The following is a 12259-nucleotide window of genomic DNA, read 5'->3' on the forward strand; positions in this document are numbered from 1 at the left end:
CAAGGCATCGTCTATTCGCGGCAGCGGGTAAACATGTTTCCTTGTAATCTTGTTCAGATGTCGATAGTCGACGCAAAAGCGCCAACTGTTGTCTTTTTTTTTTTTAACGAGCACGACAGGAGATTCCCAAGGGCTGTTCGAAGGTTCGATGATATCGTTGGCCAACATCTTGTCGACCTCCTGCTGGATGACTTGGCGCTCAGAAATGGACACACGATAAGGCCTCTGATGTACAGGTTTTGCATCGCCGGTGTCAATGTGGTGAGTCACAACTGATGTTTGGCCCAGAGAACCGGCAGCAAAGTCAAAAATGTCGGAGAAGGATAACAAAAGGTTGTGCAGGTCCTGAGCGTGTTCGGGGCTGAGGTCAGAGGCAATCATTGTGGAAATAGGGTCGGTAATTGTGGTGGGGAGTACGGGTGTTGGAAGGACGCTGGAATGTGGTCCAGGAGTGAGTGCACAAATGGTGCAGTCTGTGAGAGGGGACAAGGTAGCAAGGGATATTCCTTCGGGGAGAACTTGGGGTGACACACTGAAGTTCAGGATAGGAAGGTAGGTGCTGTTCTGTGTGACGCGTACGATGAGATGAGGAAGAACGACGTTGCGGTCAAGAAAGACCTCGGTGATAGGGCAAGCAACATAGTCACCGTCAGGCACAGGCGGGAAAGGTGACAGAGGTAGGTAAACAGCAGAGTCAGGGGGCAGGCGAGCGAACTCGGTGGAGCGAAGGCGGGGTGTAGATGGAGGATGTTCTGAGCAGACAGGTAGGTCCAAACGAAGAAGGCCGCTGGAGCAGTCGGTAAGGGCAGAGTAGGCCGTTAAAAAGTCAAGGCCGAGGATCACATTGTGAGGGCACTGGTTGAGGACAGTGAACAAAACAGGGATGTGATGACCGGCAAGGGTGACTCGGGCAGTGCACAGCCCAGTGACGGCAGCAGTACTGCCATCGGCAACACGAACGGTGGGCGAAGCGGCGGGGGTCTGTACTTTCTTGAGGCGGCGGCAAAACGATGAGCTCATGATCGAGACTTGGGCACCAGTGTCAATGAGGGCAGAGACGGGAACACCATCCACGAGCAGGGAGAGGAGGTTACAGGGCGAAGAAATGGGCAGTAGAGGATTTCCAGGTCGGGGTACCAATGCAGCGTCACCTCCGGGAGCTGCATTGGCTAGTTTCCCGTGAAGCGGCCGGCAGAGGACGGCGAGGAACTGCGGCTAAGAAGAGGTGAACAGGAACGGCGGGCTGGCGGGGAAGGAGAGCGACTGGACACAGGAGGAGGCGGAGTGGTATCGGTGCGGGGTGGCTCATAACGAGGCGTGAAACGGCGGTGACCGTAATCAGAGTAGCGGTCAACGTAAGGAAAACGTCGAGGTGGTGATGTCCAGTGGCTGCGGCAGTGGCGAGAGATGTGGCCAACACGCGAGCACGTGAAACAGATCGGCCTGTCGTCAGGCGTGCGCCACTCATCAGGATTGCGGTATCGGTAGCTTGGCGTGTAGGTGTTGCGGGGCGTAGCGGTGGCGACCACGGGAGGGATGGGGCTTGAACTGTGGTGTTCCACGGTGTGGCTATAGGGGACGCCCAAGTTAGCAACCTCTTGACGAACGACGGCTTGAATGAGGGATATCGTCGCTAGGTTACTGTCCGAGGAGGGCGGTTGGATGCAGCAGGAGCAAGTGCTTCCAGTTCACGACGCACGATGCGGGTCACATTTTCAGTGTTGGAAGGCAGCTGCCTTAGGGTCGGCAGATCCTTGCACGTGGAGCTAGGGGCAGTGTTGGGGAGCCGATTGAAGCGATGTGCAATGCGTTTGTGTTTGGCCTGCTCGAAATGTCGACAAATCTACATACCGGAGTCAACCGTAGAGCAGTCCCGACAGAGTAGAAGATTGAAGGCATCGTCGGCTATGCCTTTGAGGATGTGCCCCACCTTACCAGGTTCTGTCATGTCTTTGTCGACTTTTCGGCAGAGGGCCAGTACGTCTTGTATATTGGTAATATAAGGCTCGGTAGATGTCTGGGCACGTGTGGCGAGGTCCCTCTTGGCGGCGAGTTGACGGCCAACCGGTTTTCCGAAGAGGTCACGGAGTTTTTGTTTACAAACATCCCAAGAGGGTATATCTGCTTTGTGTGTTTCGAACCACACGCGTTGGTGTTGCAGAGTTGGTGTTGCAGAGGTTGATGGAGCCGCGTCGGTTGTCATCATGACGGTTCCGAGGTGACGGCCACTGCGGAGATCCAGCGTCAGATTGTGTCGAACCCGCGACCTCCACCAAGATGTTACGGGGATGTACTTAATGTGACGGTACTGCGATGGGCTGAACTCGACGCTAAGACTTCGGTAGCCGTGCAGAATCCACTCTCTCAGCGTCGTCCTCTTTCTCAACGCTTCGTCGTGCCCGCGTTCCTCGATCGTTGTCTTTGTCAATGAGCACATCACTTTGGTCCCGCATTTCCCGGTAACAATATTCTTAAACATCAGTAAAATGCAAGCGCAGAAATAATGCATACAAAAAAATAACTGTCCCGAGTACCGCATGGTAACGTGAGCAGAATGAAGAGCAAACAGTTTAATGCAAAACAAACATAGTTATTATGATAAGGTTATAGAAGCCTAAAACCTTGGATGGCTGTTTTAATATTGTCAGTGCTGGTTATGATAGTAGGTGATGCATGTAAGTTGTTCCAGTCTTTGCTGTTTTGGAATTGTTGTCGGGATTGAGGCTTCAATGGCACATTCTTGTCAGGCATGAAGCCTATTGGCAGGCATCTGTAAACATTTGCTGCTGGAGCTTGGGCTTAGTGATGCGACGGCAATGGCAAAGCTCATAAGATGGAAAAGAGATGTGACTGACGCATGACTAGGCAAACACTGGGGAACAAGGAAACTACTGATTGAATGTACGCAGAGTGTTTGATTTTTGGCCAGAGTGTCAGCCTAGCTTGTAATCCTCATTTTTTTGTGTGGTTTGCTTTGATGCATGAGTTAAGATGAAAGGCCATGTTTAATCACAACCGTCTCTGTTGTTGCACAAGCTACATCGGAAGTGTTTATGTATAGTAGAACGATGGGCGGTTCATTATCGGTCAATATACTGGCTTTCTTTACTCACCTTGGTAACCATTTCCAAACCTTTTTGAGGAGTGTTTTAAAGGGCAGTTCTAGGAGTGTTTCAAACATTTTGTATTAACTGTCTCATCACATTCTTTCAAGTCCCCTCTCTGTGCGGTAACAAAATAATTTTTTGGAACTTCTTTAAGGCTGTGAAAAACCAAAGCCTTAACTTGGCCCAGGTCCAAGCTTTGCATGATATAGTAGCATGTTGTCGCACACATTACTAGAAGGACACTTGTGTGCACTTTGCATAGGTGAAGTAGGGTCTGAAAATGATGAGTGTGTTTTGATAATATGCCTCAGACATTGTTATTTAGACCTCAAAATTCTTGTAAGTGGGGAGCAGATGTCAACATGTGAGGAATGTTTGTGGCATGAAAAATTCAGTGTTGCCCATGCAAATTGCCTGAACTTAGGCCATGAAATGGCAGACATTTAAAATTTATTAGTGCCAGAATTAGAGGCTTTCTTTGTTGTTTTTTGTCATTTATAAAACTGGTGTAATTCTGTCTCTGTCACTGCAGATCATTTATAGCATGTAAATATTCTACACCCTTACATTGACAGTGAAGTGAAATGAGCACTTTTTGATTTTTTTTCAAAACCCTCTGTCGTGCCAAGGTAAATCATGAGTTAAATTTATCCATACACCATGAAACTGTACTGTGCTCTAGAATTGCCACAAAGGAGCATGTGAACCATTTGCTCTGTGCAAGAGTTGTCACATTTTTGTCAAAACGCACAGCGTATGCAGTTGTGCATGTCGCAACCATAATAGCATGCAATCTTTTTCAGTGGAATGGCTACAATAGTAAATCTTTTTGTCACTCGTGAGCTGTGTCCCTGTCTTACAGTGTTGGAAGGACTGCTGCTTTGCATGAGCCATCGATGAAGAAAACGTCACAGGTATCATCATTATCATCATCATCATCAGCCTGACTATACCCACTGCAGGGCGAAGGCCTCTCCCATATTTCTCCACTTAACCCGGTTCTGTGCTAGCTGCATCCACTTGACACCTGCGAACTTCTTAACCTCATCCGCCCACCTAACTTTCTGCCGCCCCCTGCTACGCTTTCCTTCCCTTGGAATCCAGTTTGTTACCCTAAGCGACCATTGGTTATCCTCTATTCGCCCTACATGTCCTGCCCATGCCCATTTCTTCTTAATTTCCACTAGAATGTCGGTAACTTGAGTTATTTCTCTGACCCGCTCTGCACGCATCCTATCTCTTAATGCTACCCCTACCATTTTTTGTTCCATAGCCCTCTGGGTTGTCCTCAACTTAAGTAGAACTCTCTTGGTTAGCCTCCACGTTTCAGCCCCATAGGTGAGTACAGGTAATATGCAACTGTTGTATACTTTCCTCTTGAGCGATTCCGGTAAGCTGCTAGTCATAATCTGTGAGTGCTTGCCAAATGCGCTCCATCCCAATCTTATTCTTCTTGTTATTTCCTTTTCATGGTCCGGATCTGCGGTTACTACCTGTCCTAAGTAGACATATTCGCCTACTACTTCTAGTACTTCGCTACCTAATGTAAACTGCTGTTCCTTTCCGAGGCTGTTGAACATTACCTTAGTCTTCTCTGTATTGATTTTCAAGCCTACCTTTCTACTTTTCCTGTCTAGGTCATCAATCATTATTTGCAGTTCATCCCCCGAGTTGCTTAGCAAGGCAATGTCATCAGCAAATCGCAGATTACTGAGGTATTCTCCATCTACCCTTATCCCTAACTGCTCCCATTCCAAGTTTCTGAATACTTCCTCTAAGCAAGCTGTGAATAGTACTGAGGAGATTGTGTATTGTGTCTCCTTGCCTAACACCTTTCTTTATGGGAATTTTGTTACTTTCTTTATGCAGAACTATGGTTGCTGTGCAGCCACTATATATATCTTCCAGCACTTTCACGTACGGCTCGTCTACCCCCTGATTTCGCAATGCCTGCATCACCGCCGAGGTTTCAACTGAGTCAAATGCTTTTTCGTAATCAATGAATGCTATGTATAAGGGCTGGTTATATTCCGAGCATTTTTCTATCACCTGATTGATCGTATGGATATGATCGATAGTAGAGTACCGTTTCCGAAACCCTGCTTGATCCTTTGCTTGATTGCAGTCTAAGGTTGTCCTGATTCTATTAGCAATTACCTTAGTAAATACCTTATACGTAACAGACAGTAGGCTGATTGGTCTGTAATTTTTAAGGTCCTTAGAGTCCCCTTTTTTATGAATGAGGATAATGTTTGCATTCTTCCATGGTTCCAATACCGTCGATGACACCAGGCACTGCGTATACAGGGTGGCCAGTTTTTCTAGCACGATATCCTCCCCATCCTTTAGCAAATCTGTAGTTATCGGATCCTCTCCAGCCGATTTCCCCCTTTTCATAGTCTCTAATGCTTTCTTGACCTCGTCCTTTGTCACTTGTAGAACGTCTGACTGTTTTTCCGTGCCGCTAATCTCGTTATGGTCCTGACTACTTTGGCTACTGTACAGATCTGTATAGAACTCCTCGGCTGCTTTAACTATCTTGTCCATATTCGTGATGACGTTGCCCGCCTTGTCCCTCATCGCATACATCTGGTTTTTGCCTATGCCCAATTTCTTCTTTACCGTTTTAAGGATTCCCCCGTTCTTTACAGCATGCGCAATTTTCTCCATGTTATACTTTCTTATATCGGCCACCTTGCGCTTATTGATTAGCTTTGATATCTTGGCCAATTCGATCTGGTCTGTTGGATTGGAAGCTTTCATACTCTGGCGTTTCTTAATCAAATCTTTCGTCTCCTTAGACAGCTTACCGTATCCTCTCTAACTATCCTACCGCCTATTTCTACCGCACACTCAGTAATGATATCTCTGAAATTATTGTTCATTGCTTCTAGGGTAATGTCGCCATCCTCGGTTAGAGCTGAATATCTATTCTGTAGCGAGATCCTGAATTCTTCTGCCCTCCCCCTCACCGCTAATTCGTTGATGGGATTCTTTCTTACTAATTTGTTGCGTTCCTTCTTCAGATTTAGGCTAATTTGGGACCTCACCATCCTGTGGTCACTGCATCGCACTTTCCCGATTACCTCTACATCGTGCACAATGGCGGGGTTTGAACACATTATGAAGTCAATTTCATTTTTAGTCTCCCTGTTAGCACTTTTCCATGTCCATTTCTGGTTCTTCGGTTTGCTGAAGAAGGTATTCATGATTCTTAAGTTATTGCGCTCTGTAAACTCAACTAGTAACTCCCCCCTGCTATTCCTAGAACCAATCCTATAGTCACCTACAGCCTGGTCTCCTGCCTGCCTTTTCCCTACCTTGGCATTGAAGTCGCCCATTAGTGCAGTATACTGAGTCTTTACTTTTCGCATTGCCGATTCTACATCTTCGTAGAAGCTTTCAACTGCCTGGTTATCATAACTACATGTAGGTGCATAGGCCTGTACAACCTTCAGTTTATACCGCTTATTAAGCCTAATTACGGTGACTGCCACCCTCTCAGTAATACTATAGAATTCATCTATATTACCCGTTATATACTTATTGACAAGGAAACCTACTCCTAGTTGTTGCCTCTCTGGTAAGCCTCGATAACACAGTACATGCCCATCCTTCAGTACAGTATATGCTTCATTCGGCCTCCTAACCTCACTAAGCCCTATGACATCCCATTTCATACCCTCTAGTTCCTCTAACAGCACTGCTAAACTAGCTTCACTAGCTAGGGTTCTAGCGTTAAACGTTGCCAGGGCCAGTTTCCAATGGCGGCCTGTCCAGCGGAGCCAGAAGTTCTAAGCACCCCCTGCTGCGTCACACGTCTGACCGCCGCCGTGGTCAGTTGTTCCGCAGCCGCTGGTGACTGAGGGCCGGGGTTTTATGGAGCTTATCATGAGAGGTTGCGGCCAATTACTGCACCAGGGTGGCCAACTCCTGTTCTGGTGAGGGAGTGCATTGCCGGAGGTGTCACCGGCATCAGGTCGCACCCCAAACTTGTTTATTTTATTCCATCAACACGCGGATTTTTTTTTTAATCCAGTGGAGAATTGCGTGGCACCGGGATTTGAACCCCGGTCCTCTTGCATGCGAGGTGGATGTTCTACCGCTACGCCACCGCCGCACTCGACCTCAAAAAAGGCCTTCTTTTCATGGCGCAAACGAGATGGGTTGTATAAATGTGAATGCACCATCATTGCCAGAGTATGCAAAAGTGCGACCTGTAGCCAATCAAGGAAGGATCAAATTATTCGCTCCTGTAAAATTAAGGCATGCGGACCTCTGTAAGAGCGAGTGGTGCTTGGAAACATATGTACTCAGGATGCTCAGCATTTTCTCTTGACTTGACTGGACAGTGCCAAAGCAGTTTGGCCTGCTATGTTTGCATCCATATGTTGAACCACTTTTGTTAATGCTAAGCTAAGTAAAAGAATACAATAGCACTTGAAAGTAGTACTACTTACGTCCATAGCCCCGGAGCTGCACGAAAGAAGTAACAGAGCTAGCCAGCTCCTGCTGTTTCTCTTGTGGCAATGTCTTCACCAGGCGAGCCACACTGTCTACAATACTGTCACTGCACTTCCGCAGTGCCCGGAGCTTGTTGTCCTTCTCAGCCACCTCACACTTGAGTTCAGCATAGAGAAGCATGTAGTGGTGCAGTGGGTCTGCTGTTGCTGACACTACTGTTGATGGCTGTGTTTGTGGCAGCTCTGGTAACTGCTCCACTGAAGGAGACTGCGCTGGTGACTGCCTTGTTGTAGGCACCGACGTTGCCTCTGGTGCGAACGTTTGCGATGGCAGTGGTGGCGGCGTAGTGTACATATTGTCCGCTCTCATCTCTGCTTGGTAAATTCATGGACAGAGGTTTACAGGATGCAGTTTTGTGTAAAATCATTTATATATCACTGCTGTCTCGATAGCCAGTTGCATGGCATTCATTCGAGCTGATGGGCCAGTTAAGTCTCCTCTTGCTTCTATGCTTTTCACTGAGCTGCTTTGCATTTTTTGTTTTTTCACATGATTGCCTCACATAAACCTTTACCGCACATGTTTGGCTGCCCGTATGTACTGCCTACACTGTCCCAGATTTGTGTGCTGAAATGCGCGCAAACCACACTGAGCACAATGTCTCACCCCGTCAACAAGTCGGGACACTGCTCAGTCTCATGGCGAATACTGGGAGAGGTGTCCAGGTTGGAACAGAAGTGTACTTTGTCCAGTAAGGGTTTCTCCATTGGTTCTTAATGGACTGACAGACAGACAAGCAAAACAAGCATGCAAGATGCACCCTTCTTGGCGGCTGAATTTTGATTCAAACCCAAGTTTTCCCAAAGCGAAATTAAAACAAAGCATGCGGGAAGAGTATAAGGGCAACCCACGAGTCCCAAGAGCCTGAGAAAGCAAGTGCAGGTACAGTCTGTGTGACCCCTATGCTTGAGGGGCGCACTTTACCACAGACACATTGCCATGTCTTCTACACCCAATATGGGCATAGAATTAGAAGCGTAAGCCGCACAGCCCTGCGAGCAGCGCTGCCTGGAGCTCATGAGCTGGTTTCTAACGTGGTTTTTTGGGCTTGTTGGTACATGATTCCAATACACTATAGCGCAGCAAAAGACGAGGACACAAGAGCGAGAGACGAACACCACGAGCGCTATCTTCCAACAACGAGCGCTCGTGGTGTTCGTCTCTCGCTCTTGTGTCCTCGTCTTTTGCTGCGCTATAGTGTATTGGTTTCTAATGTCTGATTTTATTAGACGGTTAGCATTACTCAACCCATTCAAGGGGGGCACAGACTCTAGATGCATGTACCTGAATGCACTTATAAAGCCTGAGCGGTCACATGGAGAGAGGTTTGGCTTGGGGGGTTTTAACATCCCAAAGCGACTCAGACTTTGAGAGATGCCACAGTGGAGGGCTTTGGAAATTTCGACCACCTGGGGTTCTTTAACGTGCACTGACATCGCACAGCACACGGGTGCCTTGCTTTACACCTCCATCGAAAAGCAGCTGCCGTGGCCGGGATGCTATCCTGCATCCTTGGGCACTGTAGTCAAGTGCCTTAACCACTGCAGTTCCGCAGTGGAGGACTCATGTGTGCTGTGCAGGTACTCGAGTGGTGATGTGCGCCTCTGGCAACGTAACAGCTCAGGAGTGCAGCTGGTGGATGCATTGGTGGACGTGTGCTCCAACAGCCATGTCAGTTCAGTGGCTGTGGCCAAGAGCTGTGCCATAGTCGGATATGCCTGTGGTGAGGATTTCACTTGACCACGTTTCATTGTCATGCAGTGACTGACAAGTGAATTTAAGGGGAAATACTTGGGGTGGAGCAGATTTCATTTAGGGACTAATTAATTAGTGCAGTCACCCACCTGTGCGTATCAAACAGCTAAAAGAGGGAAGCAGCTTAGCTTTCCTTTGTGGCCACTTGGGTGCTCAGCTGCTCCATGCGTCAGTTATTAGCCCCCTTTTTTAAAACATGCGCTGCTCAGCTAAAAACACTTTTTTTTTAGTTTCTGACGTGCTTTGGATCATGGTTGGCCAAAGGAAAAAAAAAAAAGAAGGTACTAGCTGGATGATTAGCACCCCGCTAGTGTTTGCCTGAGTGTCCCAGCCGTTATGAAAACTTATGCCATGAAATGTGGTGGCACACAGGCTGCATGATGTGCCATGCATACCATTAGTACAATGCAGGCTGGTTCTGCACTGCTTGTTTTCCATATTGTTTGTGGTGGCAAATGCAAGAAAGGTGACCTAGCCGTAGCAGTGATTTTTTCCATAATTTATTTTATCACACACATACACATGTACAGAGAGGGAGCATATGCCTTTCCCATATGGTTCAATTCAGAAAGAGGGCTGTCGGTCTGGAATGTTGCACGGGGTTGAATTGCTGGATGTGGAACAAGGATCTGTTCACCACTTCTGAGGTGTTGCTGTTTTTTTTAAAGGGAGGATGCAACTTTCAGCAAAAATTTTTTATTTCTTGTTCAGTGTGCTGATAATATTTGAGGCTCTACAAAATACATCATATTACTACTGTTACTAAATATCACTTTGTCTCAAGAACATTTTTTTTCTAGAATATATTTCTTTCTTGAATCTTGTGGAAAGCCTGCAGAGTTAACAAAGGGTGGCAGATGGCCGGTTTCAACATTCTTCCAGTTTTTATTGGCATGCTGCAGAACAAGCCTTTTTTTTTTTTCCCCTCCGTATACTAATTTTCAATTTTGAATTTTTGCATTGCAGTTGCCATAGACATGTCTAGATTGGGAAGGAAATGGCATGCAATAAATTCAGAATTTAAAAAAGCAAATAATGTGCTTGCTCCTGGAGTACAACAAAATAAACAGGATGAAAATAGACGAATAAGTTGACAAGAAATCTGCTTCTTAAGGTGATTGACTACTCAGAAGATATTTGAATCGTTTTCCTCATATGTGATGCCAATGCGGGTTGTGCAGCAATTTTTAGACTAGTGTGAAAACGGGGGTATAGGTCCAGCTTTTGTTTCAAAACATGGCATCTAAGCGTCTACTTCCGTCTTACATATTGGCCATCTGTGGAAAAAACTGTCTGAGGACAGTAAGTGGCTGAAATCAGTAGCTTCCACCATCACCAGCACTGCGACATGGTGAAATTGTGAAGGTGCTAAATAAGTGGCTCATGTAAAAGTTGAGTGTGCAAACTTTCCAATGAATGCATGCGCCGTGCACCACTGCCAGCTGTTTGTGGTGTCGTTGGCATAGAAATCTCTCCCAGAAGAGGTGGTGTACAAACATTTTCACAAATGCCGCATCAGGAGTCAGCTGGATGGTACAAAAGAAGATTACTATCGGACATAGGCAACAAGAAGTAATTATCATCAGACTTGAGTTAACATGACTCTGAGTAACAGTGGTGCACTTTGTGCCTTCTGATAGGTTATGTATCTAAAAGCAGTATTTAATTTGAAATGAAGGCGAATTATGTTCTCATTTGCAGCCACATCAACAAATTGTGCTGACAGCGTTTTTGAGTACTTTTGTTATTCGGCAGTGTTCTTTAGATGTTATAACTGCTAAATTGATGAGGGGGTTGACCGGTCCAACTTACAGTCCAGTCTTTCGGTACCTCCGAGAAGATTTTAGCCACAGGGAAAATGTACACCCCTGCGCAAAAGTGGAGAGACCACGCCACCCTCTGGAGTTATTATTTTTCGGTATAAAAAGATGTACCTGACAAATATGCTTGAACAAGATGGCAAGCATATAAGTTAGGCCACACTATGCTTAACCTAAAAATCACTGGTACACCTTCAGAAAAAGCTGATGTGCAGGTTTGTCAAAACGCGTGGTCTCTCCACTTTTGCGCAAGGGTGTACAGTACTCACAGATTGAAATAGGACACTCGGAGCGCGTGGCCGTCGCTGCATGCAGCGCCGCCCGTGGATGCTCATGGAACCAAGGTGCTGCATTGTGGTATAGCGCGAGGGGGAGAACATCTAAAGAGCAGAACTGCTCCTTCCGGTCGCCAATAAGCCGGCCTGTTGTTTACCACACTGCCTGCGTGGCTCTGCAAGGCTTGCGCTCCGAGTGTCCTATTTCAATCCGTGAGTACTGTACATAATAAATACAATTGTTTTCAAGAATGATTCGCTGGGGTATTTTTCCAACTTGAGTGCAGCATGTTCTCGTAACAGTCCAACTTGGGATCACAAGGCTGGAAACTTGAGTTATGTGCAGCCGTCTTACAACTGCTGCTTTTCAACCAGTGCAGTCATTTACACAACCTCCACAGCTTACATATGAGTGCATCTTAAATAGAGGCAAGGTCCACAGGAAGGCGTCCTCAACATAAGGAGAACCCTGAGGGCAAGCATTTGAGGACAACGCAGAGGGCTACAAATGAAAACTGGTAGGTGTAACGTTAAGAGACAGGAAAAATTGAGTGGGCCAGGGAAGTAACTCAAGTTATTGACATTCTAGTGGAAATCAAGAAGAAGAAATGGGCATGGGCAGGACATGTAGTGCGAAGAGAGGATAACCGACGGTCGCTTAGGGTAACAAACTGGATTCCATGGGAAGGAAAGCGTAACAGGGGGCGGCAGAAAGTTAGGTGGACGGATGAGGTTAGGAAGTTCGCAGGGGTCAAGTGGATGCAGCTAGCACAGGGCT

General features: G+C 46.8%; 1 protein-coding gene across 1 annotated transcript in view; it reads left to right on the forward strand.

Annotated features, from left to right (window-relative positions):
• LOC146187385 (F-box/WD repeat-containing protein 8-like) overlaps positions 1–12259 on the forward strand; it is an 86724-nt gene that overhangs the window by 29111 nt on the left and 45354 nt on the right. The window contains exon 5 of the mRNA XM_084607665.1: positions 9212–9354. Coding sequence (XP_084463791.1) covers positions 9212–9354 — 143 coding nt within the window. The remainder of the gene's footprint in view (positions 1–9211; positions 9355–12259) is intronic.

The sequence above is a fragment of the Amblyomma maculatum genome, chromosome 6 (assembly GCF_055883805.1).
Source record: "Amblyomma maculatum isolate TAMU_Amacu chromosome 6, ASM5588380v1, whole genome shotgun sequence".
In the NCBI taxonomy this organism is placed as follows: Eukaryota; Metazoa; Arthropoda; class Arachnida; order Ixodida; family Ixodidae; genus Amblyomma; species Amblyomma maculatum.